This window comes from Wolffia australiana, chromosome 10, assembly GCF_029677425.1.
Source record: "Wolffia australiana isolate 7733 chromosome 10, ASM2967742v1".
In the NCBI taxonomy this organism is placed as follows: domain Eukaryota; kingdom Viridiplantae; phylum Streptophyta; class Magnoliopsida; order Alismatales; family Araceae; genus Wolffia; species Wolffia australiana.
The window spans coordinates 9,139,527-9,157,361 of NC_135844.1; the positions used below are offsets into that span (position 1 = coordinate 9,139,527).

Consider the following 17,835-nt stretch of genomic DNA (forward strand, 5'->3'; position numbering starts at 1 on the left):
TGTAAATATTTGATTTAAATTAGGTTTGTTAGATGACATTTATTTGAAATCCTTACAAAGAATTTTGTTAATAGGTTAACTAGCTGAAATAAATTAGTCATAGAGGTCTCTTGGAGTATTGATTTATTTAAATTGGTGAAACATTGTTGCCGCTGGATTTAATTCTCCTCCTACGTGTTATAATTGGAGCTCAAATCTTCAAATGACATATCTCATGGTTTTGGTAACAATATATATCCCTCAATCCAAAAAACTTGTCACAAAAAGCAAATTAAAATTCAGCAATGAATTAAAATTGACATGATCCAAAAGCAAATTAAAATTTTGATATTCTACCTTTTGAATGCATTTAAGAAACATGAATATAGAAAGTAGTGTCTCAATAAAGGAATCAAGAACAATTGAATAAATTTGAATCAATCTGATTGTCAAGTTAGAAAAGAGAGCTAGGTTTGCATGCAATTTGTGAACAAGAGCATGGTTGGTAGCATTCATGTTACCTTTGCAAAACCATGCATATTGCGTAAATATATGCGTCCCAAATGACCATATTTTTATGGTTATCATGGATTATCAATATAAAATAGCCAGAAGTATAATTTTATGATTATCAGAATTTTTTTTGTTCTATTATTTTTTCTCTTCGAATTCAGCAAGATATAAATTTTAAAAGTCATATCATATTTTTTGTCTTACTAAAGACAAATATCAATCTTTTGTGGTTTCCCCGTATTTTCCTGAATTTTTGAACGACTACTTCATAGAGAAATTAATTTCTCAATTTGAAATGTATATTTAATATTTATTCCATATTTTTACCTATTTAAATCACTTAATGGGGATTTAATATGTGATTTATCATGTGTTTCCTTCTCTTTGGCCAAAGATTGGCCTAGAAAATCATTGGAAAATACATCCTTCTATCATCAGGATTTAAAAAGTCATCAGTACCAAATCATTGGATTAAACATCTGGTTTTAAGTATTAAATTTTATTTAATGGCGTGGACGTGTTCTACACCCAACCATCGAGGGGGGCGTATTTTTACAGAAAACTGCATTAAAAGTATATAAATACGAGGAAAACATAAAACAGAATTTCTGATGTCTCCAAAAAAAATATAAAATATAAGAAAACAGTATAATATCCTAAACATATTTAAATATTTATTTAAAAATTCTTATGTTTTCCATACTTTTCTTTAATTGATCTCTTACTTTTGTAGATAACATGCCCTCGTATGGATTTATGAGACATTTAAAATAAATAAAAACAAGTTTAGTGCACATACTTTCTTCAATGACATTCAGGCAGCATATTAAAATAAATAAAAATGAACAGAAAATATCAATTATTTAATCATGATGTTGTTGAGAATATATGTGGCCTCCAAGTGAATTTCACACTCCACATTTTATTCCATATTCATTAATACAATATATACTCACTATAATGTAAGTGTGACGCCTATAATTCAAGTCCTTGAATACATGCAATGACCAAGTGAATTATGATGATATCATACTATGGTTATCATTAGTCCTTAAACATGTGCTCTATACATGCCTATTTGAAGGATACTTGAGAAGGATATCAAAATAAAAAGATAACAATAATTAGTACCACTCATAAGATGAGTATAGTCGATCGCGTAGCCATTAGTGTGGAGACATTGACGACAGATTGTGGATTCTTTCTGGGGAAAGAGTTCACAAAATTGATCTGAATGAACCTTTTAATGGTATTATACATATCATTAATCAGGTTGATTCATGTCTGGGTTATGTAGGTGGTCCTTTGACCTGAGACACCAAAGATGCCTCGTGGATGGACGGTTGTGTATTCAATACATCATAGCTCGGATGCAGCAAAAAGTCCATGAAAGTGATTGTGTTGTCAAGATGGGATTGTTCATCCTCGATATTAGACAAGATAGAATCACAGAAGATGATCATGGTGGTAGAAATATTGGAAAATAGATAATTTCACCATGCATTATTACTAACTAGAATGCCCTATTATGATTTGACGATTAACCATACCTTAAGTCATTTGGGAGTCTAGTGTTGATGACAGATTATACATACATGATTACTAATGAAGATAGAGGTTGCATGACAGAGTAGACATGCTCCTTTGTATCCTCTAGTGTATGAGGTGTATCTTGGCACCCCACGGGTGTGCAACTCAACTAATTAATTGGGTTAGATTGATGATTAATTGAGTAATCTATACGTGATATAGTAAATTTATAAGATCAACCCAATAAAAGTATCGGGAACATTAAAGTTATTAACTAGACTTATACATAGACCAAGATGGTCATGCACCAAAGATTTTTGGACGTTGGTGGATATACTCAAATTTTGGGGACTTTTTATTAATTTTTCAAGACGATAGAGACTTTTATAAAAATATTCCCATATAGTATAAATGGAGGGGGGAACCCTCATTAGATACCCATGCAAGTAAGTTTGTGTGTCCCTCTTTCTTGTGTTCATCTTCCTTGAGTGTAGCTTTGAGTGTGGACAACATGGAGAACAAATCAATTTTTTGAGCAGCAGAGTTGGTGGAAAGAAGAGGAGATCCATAACTCTAATGATCGAGAGGATATATCTAGCGACCGGACATATGAACGGCTTAAAGATACTCACTTGAAGAACTAAGAGGTCATGGATTCAATACGTGCAAAAGGGATGTTTTTTGGTTTGTTTTGTTCTTCATTTTTAGATATGTTTTATATTCAATATTCTTTAATGAAATTTTGTTTGGATCGAATCAATTGAAGCCCCAAAATTTCCAACAGATGTCACATCCAAAATGATGTGATGCGATATGTGGCATTTTCCTTATTTTAGAAAGTCACATCCTCCCATATGTTCTTCCGAGTGACAGGCATCCTGCAGCATTAAATTCATAATTTGTCTCACACGTCCGTGCTCTGCAGTCTCATTTATTTTACTAAAAAACCTAATTTGTTTTATTCAGTCCTGTCAACGTGAGTTTCAATCACATTTATTACAAAAAATTGGACTCAGATTTTTGTTTGCACACATGGATACATGAAAATCATTAAAGGTAAAAATTTCTACATTTTAATTGCTACATCTCTATGTTGAGTAAAAAAAGGTAATGATTGGATCATTATGGAATCTTGAATTATGATGCCATTATGATATAATGATTTTGGCGGACAATCATTGGACAAATATTTGCTAAAGAGAAAGAGACATACACCTAGACCCCATTAAATCTTGATGAACTTATTTAAATCCATTATGATCTTAAAACATATATTCAAAGTAATAAAAGTTATGCATCAATGAATCAGCACTAAAATTTTTGAAAATGCTGAAAACAGGTGAAAATACCTGCATTAATTAATAAGTATAAAATGTAAAATTTATTTATTTATGTATCCAAAATCACGAAAATCTGAAAAAAACCAAAATATATATAAAATTTTAGATCATATGAAGTACAATTTTAATCAATTTAACCAAATGTGATACACATCATATTTATATGGTAAGTTTCACGTTAATAGCCGCCATCCCCATTGTCCACCTTCTCTACCAGTCACTGCTACAGTGTGTGTAATCATGTGAAGGAGGGAGACGGAGCAATATGAACCCGAGGAGAGGGGAAAAGGAATCGTTAAAATGAGAGTACAACTGGAACAGTTTCGGTCAAACATATGATGATATTATATTTTACAAATATGTCTTAATATTTGGTTTATTTTTGTGAGTGGTATGCAGCTTATATTGAACTGGCAACAACTTTCAATATGCCCTTAAATTACAAACTAAGGACATCGATTTGGTTCAATCTGACTCGTGATCCCTATCTCTACTGTCCTTAGGAGTGATATCATCCAATGGTTAAAGAAGGGGTTTATTTAATGGTATGTATGTCAAAACCTAAACTATTTTTCTCTATGTGGAGGCACATATTTCCACCTTTTTCACAGAGTAAGAAGGAATTTGAGACATGATAGCTTGATGATGTGGAGCAAGTTGAGGAAATGATAATAGATATCTCTGAATTTTGAATTTTGATATCCAAAATCAATCATTCCTTGAGGAGGCCACAAATGTATATAAGTCACCTAATGTATGAACCTGAAGCTAGAGGAATTGATACGAGTCATCCATATATGAGGACAACAAATAATCACAAATAATTTTGAATTCATTGATAACAGGTGGATGCATTTATTTCAAATTAATCCTAAAGAATTACTTCTAGGTTCAGTCGACCACTTAAGATATAACTTAAATTATAAAATAATAATTAGTATACCTATTACAGGAGAACCAACCTTTGTTCACATATTGCAAAATGTGCTTGATGAATTTGATATTGGATGGCCACCGACTTCTTGACTTGGGATGCTCCACGTGTGATAATAACTATTGAAGGAGAATAAGAAATATGTCATGGAATAATATAAACATAATGGTGAAGGGAACGGAATTTGAGTGGAGAAAGATGCCCGGTGGATGCTTTGATTTTTAAATAATATAATTCAAATAATAGCGTTTGCATGAAAAATGGTTGGACTAGTGTATGATTGAGTAAAAAGTATATGATTCAAATACTTGGGTTAGCTTGATAAATTGAAATAATATAGTCGTTTTGATATAGACAGAGCGTAAGACTGGAAAATGGCTCAAAATGTGGAGAACTGTCGGTTTTAAAAACTAGCATTATTCAGAATTCTATGATAATAGTTTAATGATAAAAATCAGTAATTTATTCTAAATGAGATTAAGTAATATCGAACAAGAATAAATAAATTATACAAAGGTATTATGTAAATTAAATATATGTTTTATATTGAAAAATATAGACCGTTCAAAAAGATTTGAAATATGATTGTTAAGATCATTTTTATCAAGAAATTCATAATTCTTTTCATTTTTTATAGATTAAGGGTATTAATTTATAAGCTCACAACAATTCCATTTCACAGTTGATGGAAAACATTTAACGTTGGACATTGATGATAACTTCTCCATTTATGGCCCTTGAAAATTCTACGATGCAGCATTTGGTTCAAAGTTCCATACTATCTGAGTATTGTATCATTTAGTCACTTATGCGTGGAGAATAGAAATGCCCACGTGAGAATACATGGAGGGGGGTAAAAGGCCATGGTTCATATTAATTAGTGGAAGGGGCAATTCTAAAAATCAATCAAAATTGATATCGATCATCGAGTCAGATGGCCAACGGTGGTCAAGCCATTGATGACTGACCTTTGTCAAAACATCCTTGAGAGGGGATTGTTGGTCAATAGTTAAATTCTCCTAAAAAATACTATCCAATCCGATGATTGAGAGTCTCTCCTGGAAAAAAGTGCACAATCTCCCTGTCGCTGTCATCCATCCTTTGAAGAGTCAATTTTACTGCTCACTAAAAATCGGCATCAGACTCTACCATAACTGATACTGCATGTGCATCCACTGAATTTTCCTCAATCTAGTGATCCAGAAAATGCTGAATTACTGCAGAAGCAGTTCAGACCTCACCATTTTTTTTAGTGATCCTCTCCATCTCAAACTCCTCGTCCCTTGTTCATTCACTTCAATGTCATCACCAATAATCAGAGCAAGAACAAACCCCCCCTGTAAAGTGGTGAAACCTGTAACAATCCCTGAGCACAATCTCCCTACACATGGTAGCACTGACCAATTTATAAACCAAATGGCAATCCCCACAGACTCTGAGATTCTTATAAACCGTGATGGTCGCGCCCAGCGGTGCCGCCACGAGCCCCAACGCCAGCGCCGTCTTCTCACTGTGTCCCCACAAGCTCTGTTCCCTCTCCTCCTCCTCCATATCATGGAATGCAAACTGGGTCTCTGCCACGTACCCCACTCTCCTCACTTCTCTCATCATCTCCTCCATCTTTCCCCTAATCTCCGTAGCCTGCGGGTGAAACATTAACCCCTCTTCCCCGGTCCCGAACACACTCACACTGTTCTTCACTCTTATCCAACTCCAACCAGGCTTCTTCCTCGTCCCCGTCTGCTCCATCTTCCTCCTCAACTTCTCCACATCTGCCCATCTTCTTCCCCCTGCGTACACATTTGAAAGAAGAACATAGGCAGAATCATCTTCTGGGTCAGCTTCTAGAAGCCTCTCCGCAGCCTTCTTCCCCAATGCCACCTGACCATGAATTCTGCAAGAAGAGAGCAAACTTCTCCAAATCAAGTCATTAGCCTGAACAGGCATCTCCTCTTCCACAAACTTCTCTGCCTCCTCGATCCTCCCAGCCCGGCCCAGTAAGTCCACAATGCAAACACAGTGTTCGATCTCCGGCAAAACTCTGAATTCCCCTTCCATTGATGAAAACAGAGCCAGCCCTTCGTCAACCAGCCCTGCATGGTTGTAAGCTGAGAGGAGGGAGACAAAGGTGACCCGATCGGGGCTCTCCCCGGCTGCAATCATGTTTTCGAACGTCGATTTCGCTTCTGTGCACCGCCCGTGGCGGGCATAACCAGACAGGATGATGTTCCACGTCTGCAGGAGCTTTTTCTTTCTTTCCATGGTGGAAAACAGCTTCTCTGCCTCACTCATCTTCCCACACTTGGAGTACATGTCCAACACTCCGTTTAAAACGTGGGTTTTTGATAAAAATCCGAGCTTTGTCATCTGGCCATGGAGCTGCTCTCCTTCCTGCAATATCGCCAAGCTTGAGCATGCAGCCATGGCAGCCGAATAAGTGAACTCATCTGCTTCCATTCCACCTCTCCTTAGCTCCACAAACATCTTCAACGCCTCCTCGCTCTCCCCATTACAAGCCCCAGCAAAGATCATCACATTCCACGTAACCAAACTCTTGATATCGATTTCGTCGAAGACGGCGTTGCAGGCATTGAGATCACCACCTTTGGAGTAGGCGCTGAGGACGGAGTTCTTCACGTTAACCACGGCGTCAAAGCCGGAGACAACAACCAGCCCATGGAGAGCAGTTCCAAAAGAGGAAAGATCTTGAGGAGATATGCAAGCTCCCAGGACTTTGGCAATGGTGATCTGGTTCGGCCTGCAACAAGCAACTCTCATGGTGTTGAACAGATCAACGGCTTCTTTACTCTGTTCTTTCTCTGCAAACACGCTGATCAAAGCATTCCAAGAAACAAGATCTGGGTTTCGAATAGATCTGAAAGCTCTCTGAGCTTCTTCCATGGCGCCAAGCTTTCCGTACATGGTGATCAGAGAATTGCCCACCAAGAGATCGTCCTCAAGTTTGGTCTGGACAGCCATGCCATGAACAGCTCTCCCCAGCTTGAAGTAGTCAGAAGAAGAAGATGAAGAAGAAGAGCAGGCGGCCATGGAGGTGGCCAAGGTCACTGGGTTGGGTTTTATATCATGGAAAGTCATCTGTGAGAGGAGTTTCAGAGCTTCGTGTTCTTCTCCAGAAGAGAGATAAGCGGCAATTAAACTGTTCCAGGAGATCAAATCTCTATTAGGCATTTCATCAAACACTTGCTCTGCGGCATCGCAATGGCCGCCGCAGAGAGAATACATGGTCACTAGAGAGTTGGAGACTGTGACCAGAGCAGTTAACCCGAGCTTGAGGACGACGGAATGAAGAGATTCCCCCAATTTCAACAGCTCGGCGGAATAGCAGGAAGAAATCAAGCTGCAGAAAGAAGTAGAGTCCGGGGAAATGTTGGTCGATACCATGTTCTTAAACAGATGGACAGCTTCTGAGGAAAACCCATCGCGGGAAAAGACGGATAGCATCGAATTCCAGGAGATTCTGTCTCGGACGTTCATCCGCCGGAAGATGAACTGGGAGATTTCCGGCCGTCCGATCCGGTGAAAGAGATTGATCAGAGAATTGCAGACTGAAACGCTGGATTCAAACCCAGAAACCACGATCTGGGCCAGAATCTCCATGCCCAGACGGGCGTCTTCAAGCTCGGCGCAAGCGCTGATAACGGTGGCGAAGGAGTTCTCGTTCCCCGCCATGGATTTCCTCATCCGGCAAAACACCGCCATCGATTTCCTCAGCTGCCCGTTGCGAGCTAAACAAGACATGAAAGCCGTCCAAGAGACGACATTCTTGCAAGAAATCTCAGGAAACAGCTTCTCCATCTCGGATATCAAGCCCCAGCAGCCGTAACAGTGAAGAAGAGAAGTACCCACGAACACATCGCCGATTTGGCCCGTTTTGGAGACGAACCCATGAATCTGAGCTCCGTCCCGGGCCATGGCGCAGGAGAGGACCCCGGCAAAGACGAACCCACTAGGGGGAATCCCGAGAAGCAGCATCTCTCGAAGAAGAAATCGCGATTCAGAGAAGAGACCCGCGCGGGCGCAGCAGGAGACGGCGGCGTTCCAAGAGGCGGGATTTCTGAGAGGCATTTCGTCGAACACTTGGAGGGCCATGAAGGGAAGCTTGAGTCTTGAGTACATGCCGATGAGGGTGTTGGAGAGGAAGACGGAGAGAGGGGAGGAATGGCGGATGGAGAGGGCGTGGGCGGCTTTGCCCAGAAGTGGGTTGGTGATTTGGGTGAAGCCCAGGAGAGGGATGGCGGCGATGGTCGGGTCTGGGTGGTGGGCGAGGAAGGGGAGGTGGCCATGGCGAGGGGTCTCGACGGAGCTGTGAAGGAGATGAAGATGGAGGGAATTGGGGGAAGAAGAAGAAGAAGAAGAAGAAGATTGGGGGAAGAAGAGTGTTACTCTGCGAGATGTAACTCCCCCCCTCCACGGTAAAGCCAGCTCGGTGTTCTTGGAGTCTCCAGACTCCAGAGAGAGAGAGAGAGAGAGAGAGAGAGAGAGAGAGAGAGAGACAGACAGACAGACAGACAGACAGACAGACAGACAGAAACAGAGAGACAGATAGAAAGGGAGAAATAGATGGAGCTAGAGATAAAGATAGAGATATAGATGGAGATAGAGATAGATATAGAGATAGAGATAGAGATAGAGATAGATATGGAGATAGAGATGGAGATAGAGATAGATATAGAGATAGAGATAGAGATAGAGATAGATATGGAGATAGAGATAGAGATAGAGATAGAGATAGAGATAGAGATAGAGATAGAGATAGAGATAGAGATAGAGATAGAGATAGAGATAGAGATAGAGATAGAGATAGAGATAGAGATAGAGATAGAGATAGAGATAGAGATAGAGATAGAGATAGAGATAGAGATAGAGATAGAGATAGAGATGGAGATAGAGATGGAGATAGAGATGGAGATAGAGATGGAGATAGAGATAGAGATGGAGATAGAGATGGAGATAGAGATAGAGATGGAGATAGAGATAGAGGTAGAGATAGATAGAGAGATAGAGAGAGATAGAGATAGAGAGTGGTAGAGATAGAGATAGAGATAGAGATAGAGATGGAGATAGAGATGGAGATAGAGATGGAGATAGAGATGGAGATAGAGATAGAGATGGAGATGGAGATAGAGATGGAGATAGAGATAGAGATGGAGATAGAGATAGATATAGAGATAGATATAGAGATAGAGGTAGAGATAGATAGAGAGATAGAGAGAGATAGAGATAGAGAGTGGTAGAGATAGAGATAGAGATAGAGTTAGAGATAGAGATAGAGAGAGATAGTTATAGAGATAGATATAGTGATAGAGATAGAGAGAGAGAGAGATAGAGACAGAGATAGAGAGAGAGCTGTGAAACCACGGAGATGAACAGAGAGAGAGAGATAGAGACAGAGATAGAGAGAGAGAGCTGTGAGACCACGGAGATGAACAGAGAGAGAGAGGTGGGGGAGTTAAAAATGGAGTCTTTAACATGATTTTCAGAGGTTTAATGACATATGAGAGTTTATATAGATGATTGTAGTCAGTGCCACAAATTAGAACTTAGGACGTGAGAAAGTAGAGAGAGAGAGAGAGATAAACATGGTGAGAGAGTGAGGGTCTGAGAGAGAGTAAATGGATTTTCGTTCCGTCCCATGTCTCATTTTTTTTGGTGGTCTGAAACCATCGTGTTATATGTCCCTTCTTTCGGATCGACTGACACTGCCCCGTCCAAAACTGTCTCGTCTGGAACTGTCCCCTCCAGAAACTAGTCTGCACCTAGTGTTAAGATGCCATGCGACATCAGGAATGGAAAACGATAGACGTTCTGAATCACGTAATTTAAAATATTGTCGAAAAAACATACAATGGAAATTTAATGCATTCATCCTGTCTGTTTTCCAAAGTATGCGGATGGGATGGTTTTTTCGTCCCAAAATGAAAAAAAACCATCTTCGTCCTCGTCAATATAATATATTTATGTGTGACTGTGTGTGTGACGTGATAGAATATATGGACACGGTTTAGTTTATGCTAGGAATTAGAGCTAAGGAAATGAGAGAGTGATAGACAGTTTTGTCAGGAACAAAAAATAAGGGGATGTCATTTAAGTTTGGAGATTGTATCAAAGAGGGAAGGGGGAGTAGACTGTAGTGTATATTTGCTTATGAGTTGTAGCTGGAATGGATTATATCCATTATATTGTGACATTTTTCATCTCACTCGAAGTGATAGTTTGGCTAAAGAGTGAACATGTAGTGGATAGTCCTCCAAGTTGTCCTTCTTATTGATACCCTGATGGAAAAAGGTGGATCTTTGCTTGGATTCTTTTTTTCTACCAGAATTAGTCTCACTTATTCTTCCCAGATTGTGCATTTAGTCTCTGTTTCTGGAGTATGAGATTTTACCTAGGATCTTTGGATTCAACCAACATTAAAAAACTTCACTTGATGAGTATCTCCACACTATTGGGGAGCAATTCCAGTCTAAAAGTCAGTTGACACTCCATGAAAATTGGAGCAGAGCCAAGAAGATGCTTCGGAAAAATTAAAAATTTGTGAAGGCAGCTAGAAAAAATCCCACTTATAGTTACTATTATATATAACTACGGTCCCAGGAAAAATCTCCCAAATTTTTGTGCCAAAACTCTTTCTAGGTCATCACACTCATCATACACTTTGGCGACTTTCTGTCATTTGCACTTACAATACCTCTTCAAAACTCATTCCCAACTCTTCAACTGTTATTATCCAGATGAACAAGTTACATGATCTTGGATCCCATGTGCAACTAATCTGACACTTCATACCAACAAATGATTGATTATGTTCCTTCTAATGAGTATGTTGCTTCTAATGTGAGGTGGTCGCTTAAGTTTTAACATAGATTTACAAGCTCTTGCGGCGGGAGTGTGCAAAGCTCTTTGGATTAAGATATATATATTCCTCATCCAATTCAGAAGTACTGTGATAATACATAGGATATTACTATTGATCAGGATCCAGTCCAACATGATGGTACTAATCATGTCAAGTTGGATTGGCACTTTCCTGAGGAAGAGCTAGAAACTAGGCAGTTATGCATGTTTTATGTTTCTTCTGCTAGCCAAAGGGATGACATTTTCACTAATGGGTCTGTTCGCCCTTGTTCCATGGGTTTGTAGTAAGTTGGGTCTCAATACTATCCATTTTTTTATATTATAGGGGGAATTATTAAGTAGGACTTTATGGTGTTTATTTGCATCACATCTTACTCTCTCTTGTTAGCTTATCGTCCACTACCCATTTCTTCTTTTGCTATCATATTTAAATACATGTTATCAAATCATGATAACTTGAAATTTTATATCACCTTATTCTTTGAGTGTCATAATCCTCTCCCCCATATTCTTTATAGTTTTTTGGTCTGGTCTGCCAATCCATTTTCAGATGGACCCATTGATCAGATCAGCCCATTGGCCACAATAGAGCTCTAACTCATGCAATTGACGAAATCTTAAAATCAGATCCCAAACACATTTGATCATATTTGATCTGATCTATTCCAATTGTTGAGCTCTAGCTAGAAGGCTTCAATCAAGAAGGATACAAGTCTTTGTCTCTCATTCCTTAGTAGACATAATGAGAATTTGGCAAAGCCTTGGGTGTCCTAAAAACAAGTGTGAACTCCTCATATACATGCTGGAAATCACCCTGCCATCTAAAAGGTGATACTTTTGACATGTGAATATCCACGAGTTCACAGTGTCACTTGCTGGTAAAGTGATGAACTCCTTGAAGTTTGTTTTGTTTATATTTTTAATTATACTCTTTGTCATTTAATGCCTATATCAGTTCACATCAAAGTTCACATTAGCTTTTATTAGGGTTCTTAAAAGACAGTGTTAGAAAGAGAGAAGGGATGAAATGTACAGAGTCTCAAAATTGAGAGAGAGAGAGAGAGAGAGAGAGAGAGAGAGAGAGAGAGAGAGAGAGATAACAAGTAGGGTTCGTGTGTAATTGCGATATGTATGCTCACTCCACACATACTCACTCTCGCAAACACTTAACCTTTACACGTATAAACCCCCTGGAAGGCGACAGGTCACGTCTGGATCATTGTACGAAGATGACCCTTGGGTCGGTCGTACCGGCACAGTGTTTAGGCCAAAACACCCATAGAGGTAGAGAGAAAAATATAGTTTGAGAGAGGGATAGAGAGATCAACAAAAGAAAGAGAGACAGTGAGGTAATAGCAAGATGTATAGGGGAACAAATTGTCATTTCTGGTTTTACATTCATGCTCTTCAGGAAGTATTTATCAAGCAAAGTTTAGACTGAAGTAAATCTGTAGAGAGAGAGAGAGAGAGAAACAAAACGAATATCAAAGAATAGAGAGAGAAGCAAATAAATATTTTCCAACTTTGGTTCATACCCTTTAAAGAGAAAAGCATTTGAACAGCGAAAGAGAGAGTTTTTAGTACTTGTGATATGGCTGCTTTCCGATTTCCATTTCAATGGGTTCTTCTGTTGTTGCCGGGCGGTGAAAATCGTAAAGAGAGTGCCGGGAAAGTGCCTCGGACGTCTAGATTATCAGTTTTTCAATCTGTGATCTACATTACTCTGTTTCGATCCTGCCGCAGACGGGGCATCGATCAACGGTAAGAATCGAGAACCCTTTTTTGAACGGAGGATTTCGACACGCAGATCTGATTTTCTGTCTGAAATTCGAGAGATACCCCCATCGGCATTGCTTTTATTAAGCTCTGTTGAGCTGTAGCACCGTAGGCTGGTTTAGCGAAAAAAATAGTTTTATGTTCTTAGTTTCCAGCAGTTCCAGTTAAACACCTGTATCTGAATTTGATATTGTGTCAATATTCAACTTAGATAGAAAAATGATACATTTTTTAGGTTATTTCTAAAAATGTTGGCATGGTTAGAAAACGATATCGGGGTATAACGAGAACACTAGGAGATTGATACTATGTTTTTTACTCTAAATTGGCGTAAGATCAGAAAATTAGTCACACAGGGATTCGGTTTATATCATTTCTTTGGGGTGCCATGATTGCTGCTTGTATTTTCATGAATCTGTTGCCAGAACGAAACGAGGTTTTAACTATCAGAAGAACTATTCCCGAAAGGTCTTCCGTAGTAGAATGTCTCCTCAACTTGAATACCGATAAATAACGTGAATTGTTACTTTTCATGAAGGAAGGGCTATTCCTATTACAGTCAATTTTTAATGCTTTTATAGACAGTAACGCAGAAGTCTCAAAGTCCAAATTAGAGGAGGTGAAAAGCTTGAAATGAAACTGAGAAGAGCTCAAACATATTATTCTAATGCCTTGGCTGGGCTTCAAACTCCAGATTAATCCATGATGTTATATTGGAGAGAGGATGAAGAGATATTTTTCTTTGAAGAAAGAGGATGAAGAGGGATAGAAGTATGGGAAAAATATCAAGTCACTTATACATCAAATAATTTGTCTTGTAAAAGCACAAAACCCTAGTACAGAACTATGTAAAAATCCCTAATTTTTCGATTAGAGATATCCAATCAAGAAAGTCACCCAGGCACAGTATTTAGATCAAGTTTTACGAGGTATTTCTCTTGGAAGAACATTTTACGGACAGAATAAATGACAGAAATAAAGTTTTTATTTTAGAGAGACTTTGTTCCAATTCCCGTGGAGAACTAACAAAATCAAGTATTGGGACGAGGGGTAGAGAGGAGAATAGGAGAGATGTAAGAGGTAAGAGAGAAGAGAGAACAATTGGGGAACAAACTCTCAAGAACCTCCGAATCGGGAGTTCTTGCCCTCACGAAAGCCGGACACAGCTACTCGTGCCAAGAAACCACAAGTTGATCTTTCATCAAAAGTCCCTCGAATGATATTAGAAGGGGGTATTTATAACCCCACAATTTCAAGATTTGGTTATCTCATCAGGACTCTAACAGACTTTCTATCATTAGGATTATGATTACTCTCTGTGTATGAAACCCAAAAAACGAATCTGGAATGAATCTTGAATTGCAACTCCTCAAGGGCATAGTCAATAGTAGAATCCAGAACAACAATGAAATGTTTCAATGTCAACCGCACGGAAGAAGAAGAAGAAGAAAGATAAATCTCTCTCCAGGTCGATCCTCCTTCCCTCTGGCCACGGACCTCTGCTGCTCTGGCCTCCGGTCTCTCTGACCATCCCAATCTTGAAAACAACCCCCGTGCCTCATTTCTTGCTCAGCTTCCCCTTAAAAGGGTCTCTCACGTACGGGTCCCGCACGTGTTTGTAGCTGGCTTTCGTTGCCTTTTGAATCGTCTCCAATACTTACGTGTGAAAAACGTATCAGATTACCATTTTAAGAGTGTGACTCATGTTGTGTCATGACATTGTCAGAAGTAACTGGTTATTCAATTGTTTAGTTTTTTATTATTGTCTAATCTTTTTATTTCTGTGCCACATTAATTATTCTGACGCAAACAGAAACGCCAAAATCCTCTGGCATCCATCTTCTTCCTGGTCCTACTCAAAGTTAACTCTTTTGTTTTGGAGATTGCAAGTTCAAGCATCAAATATGCCGCCTTGAATTTAAATCTCAATCTGTTCAGATTATTTCTTGAAAGCATAAATCATTGCCAACCTTTTAATTGGGAAATCAATGCGTGAGGAAATTATAATGAAATAAACTGTTTGATTCACAATTTATTTTGTAGAGAAGAAACTAGTGTACATAAACATTATAACCTCTTTTTTATATGTTCATCGTGTTTCATTCAAAAGAAAAAAATGTTCATCGTGATATTTGTTTGCCTCTGATAACCTTAATTCCTTGCAGATGCAGCTAAACTTTTGCTGGAACCAAAGGTAACTTCGCATGGGTTCAATGTCAGGCGATATATTGTCATCAATAGGCAGGGTGAGGCTGATTGATCTTGTGTCCCCCGAAGGCCTCCCATCAGATTCATACAAATCCTCGGTGTCAACTCTCGCCGAATCTTTCGCCCAATTCTCCAGTGCCATAATCCAGCTTCCGGCCAATGACGGTGCTTTATTGAGATCTGGGCTTGAATCTTCTCGGCTCTTCTTCCATCAGAGTGCATACCCATCTTCTGAGATGGTCCACCCTGGCGATCCAAGGGACTGGTGCAGAACTCATGGTTACTACTCAAACCCTCAGCAATGGCATGAAACTTATGATTTTCGACCTGGTCTAACTCCGACAGAGCCCAATGGAGAATTAGGGTTTCCTCCCGTCGGCCTGCCTGACATATTTTCCCTCTTAGGGAAAGCATCTCGTGCTATCTTGGATGCCATAAGCTTTTCCTTGAGCCTGAGGAGCTTCTGCTTTGCCGAAATCCTTGATAATGTTCCCCTACGGAGCAGAGAAGTCTCCTCGTCGGTGCTTTCTGTCTGCTGTCACTCAAGACCGTCATTCCACGAAGCACAGCACATGGCGGCACAGGATAGAGGCCAGCTGGTTATCTTCCAAGATCCAGAGCTTAATCACCAGGTGGATAAGAGCCTAATCACTGTAATTAAGTCGGATAAGTGCGGTTTGCACGTGAGAGATCAGCATGGCCAGTGGGTTCTCGTCGATGGTGATCTCGGGCCGCAGGAAGCTGTTGTTTATCCTGGTCTGACGCTCTATCAAGCCACAGCAGGTTATGTTAGTCCGGCAGTTCACCGGACAGAGATAGATAGACTGCATGGAAACATCTACGGCCGGTGCTCTATCTCTTTCAAGCTCATGCCCAAGTCCATGGCCAGTCTCAGTTGCTCAGAGATGAGGGCGGCTGGCCACGGGGTTGAAGACCAGTTCCAGATTCCCATTCTAGTGGATGACTTTATGCAGAGGCCACCCCCCATCGATCAGCGTCTCTTCAAGCACACTTTCCCTAATTATGTCTATGTGGCATCCCAAGAAGGTGGGCACCAGCTTTTATCCCCATAACTAGCCTTCACCAATTAACTAAAACTCTTCACTTTCCTTATTTGAGGCATAAGGTCACCCAGAAAAGAAAACTGATTTGACTATTTGTATCAAAACAGGTGGAGGATCCCAATCTTTGAAGGTGGCAGCAAAGAGAGAGAAGAACTCAGGGCGGTGCAAGCCGCTCCCGCCATCGAAGAGGCTGCGACTAGAGGCCCAGAGAGTGCTCCGAGAGCGAGTGCAGAGCATTGCCGACAAGAAGGGGATAAAACTGAGATTTTGCAGCTTAAAGGACTGTGAGGGGCAGCATGTGAGGGCCCTGGACAGCCCCTGTGGCCGTGTCCGCATGGAGCTTGGATGGCCCCTTAGCGTGCCTTTTGTCCACCCCCACGACCTCCCCAACAAGGCCAAGCTCGGATTCCTCGAAGCCTTTGAACCCGGCTGGACAGTCGCCCAGCACGATATGGATCTCGCTTTTATTGAGCCCCGTCAGCAGTCTGGTTGACATACGTCAAGTTATTGGTTCCTTAAATCTAGTTGATTCTCACAACTGAGGGCATAGAAGGTTAGTTTATCTTTTTCCCCCTTTTTCTTCGTTCAGGTCACACGTTGTACTGCTGCCCAGTTTCTTAGATCAAAGTTTGCCAATTTTCAGTTGTTTTCCTGTCTTTTTTACCAAAGTTGTTTCTATTATTTTGCTCCAAATTGTGCTAGTTCCCACGAAGTTCTGCCGTGATTCCTGTTGCTCCCCTCTTTCTTCAATCGAAATTTGTTAATTTCTCTTTTCTGTGTTCTGCTGGTTGTTTTTTGAGACATTGATGTTTTCTATTTATTTTCTGTCAAAGTTTGATAATTTTCTGATTCAAGCTATTTCTCCCATCAAATTTGCTAATTTGTGATCCAAGTTAGGCTGCTCTCCTGTTTTTGGGAGTTTGCTAGGTTTCTGCTCCAAGCTCTGTTGCATCCCTAGTTTTTTCAGTCTAAATATTTTCAGTTTAAGGCTGCAATTTCTGTTACTTCCTTAATTCTTGCGTTGATGTTTGCAATTTTTTATTCTCCGAGGTTTGTAACTTGCTTTTCTTTGACAGCTTTTTTTAGAGGCAAGACCCAGAGCTTTCCCTCTGATGCTGTATTTAGATCTTGTCCAGGTCTCAGTCTGAAAGCATCTGTTCGGCGGTGGAAGCACATGTTGGGCCAAAATGTCAGATGGGCTTCCATTTGTTGTCATCCATCAATGACTCACAGAAGGATGATAGCTGCGCTTCCTCGCGAGCGCAAGTCAAATGGCATAGCCAATGGGAAGGGCCCAAAAGCAATCAACCTTCTTCATTCTTGGTCCCAACCAAAACGGCCTTTGCCCTTTATCCAAGGAGTTGGGGTTGTCCTAAATGGGCCATTTTAAGATGTTATTGGGGCCCCCATTATGTTCACTCCTGCCACATGGATAGTTCAATGTGCTCGTCAGCGCCAGACCTGGAGATAGACATGGTTTTTCTGTTCTGTTCGTTTAAAACGAACAAAAAATTCGCACAAAAGAACCGCACAGGGCCTTGTTCTTTGTTCTATTCTTTTTTTTTTTTAAACGACAAAATTTGCACATTTGCACATTCGCACAAAACTAGAACAA

The 17,835-nt window shown here is 40.0% G+C and overlaps 2 protein-coding genes across 5 annotated transcripts; one reads left to right on the forward strand and one right to left on the reverse strand.

Moving 5' to 3' along the window:
* Nucleotides 1-5,147: 5,147 nt before the first annotated feature.
* Nucleotides 5,148-8,855, reverse strand: LOC144708659 (pentatricopeptide repeat-containing protein At4g13650-like). Its single transcript, XM_078582075.1, has one exon. It carries the CDS (start codon nt 8,431-8,433, stop codon nt 5,602-5,604), a length of 2,832 nt encoding a protein of 943 aa, XP_078438201.1. The 5' UTR covers nt 8,434-8,855; the 3' UTR covers nt 5,148-5,601.
* A 3,869-nt stretch (nt 8,856-12,724) lies between these two features.
* On the forward strand, nt 12,725-17,791 carry LOC144708458 (2-oxoglutarate (2OG) and Fe(II)-dependent oxygenase superfamily protein). 4 transcript variants are annotated; one of them, XM_078581788.1, is made up of 4 exons: nt 12,725-12,933; nt 15,114-16,203; nt 16,328-16,773; nt 17,297-17,791. In XM_078581788.1, exons 2-3 carry the CDS (start codon nt 15,153-15,155, stop codon nt 16,711-16,713), a joined length of 1,437 nt encoding a protein of 478 aa, XP_078437914.1. In that variant the 5' UTR covers nt 12,725-12,933; nt 15,114-15,152; the 3' UTR covers nt 16,714-16,773; nt 17,297-17,791. The 4 variants fall into 4 exon arrangements, with proteins under 4 accessions (XP_078437914.1, XP_078437916.1, XP_078437917.1 ...); XM_078581790.1 differs by having other exon boundaries at nt 17,346-17,791; XM_078581791.1 differs by having other exon boundaries at nt 17,357-17,791.
* Nucleotides 17,792-17,835: the final 44 nt, after the last annotated feature.

Excerpts from the sequence above, each read along its gene's own strand:
- LOC144708659 (XM_078582075.1), bottom strand. The coding sequence starts at position 8,433 with ATGTACTCAAGACTCAAGCTTCCCTTCATGGCCCTCCAAGTGTTCGAC.
- LOC144708458 (XM_078581788.1), top strand. The coding sequence starts at position 15,153 with ATGGGTTCAATGTCAGGCGATATATTGTCATCAATAGGCAGGGTGAGG. Across the intron at positions 16,204-16,327 it reads CTATGTGGCATCCCAAGAAG|GTGGAGGATCCCAATCTTTG; the intron begins GTGGGCACCAGC and ends GTATCAAAACAG.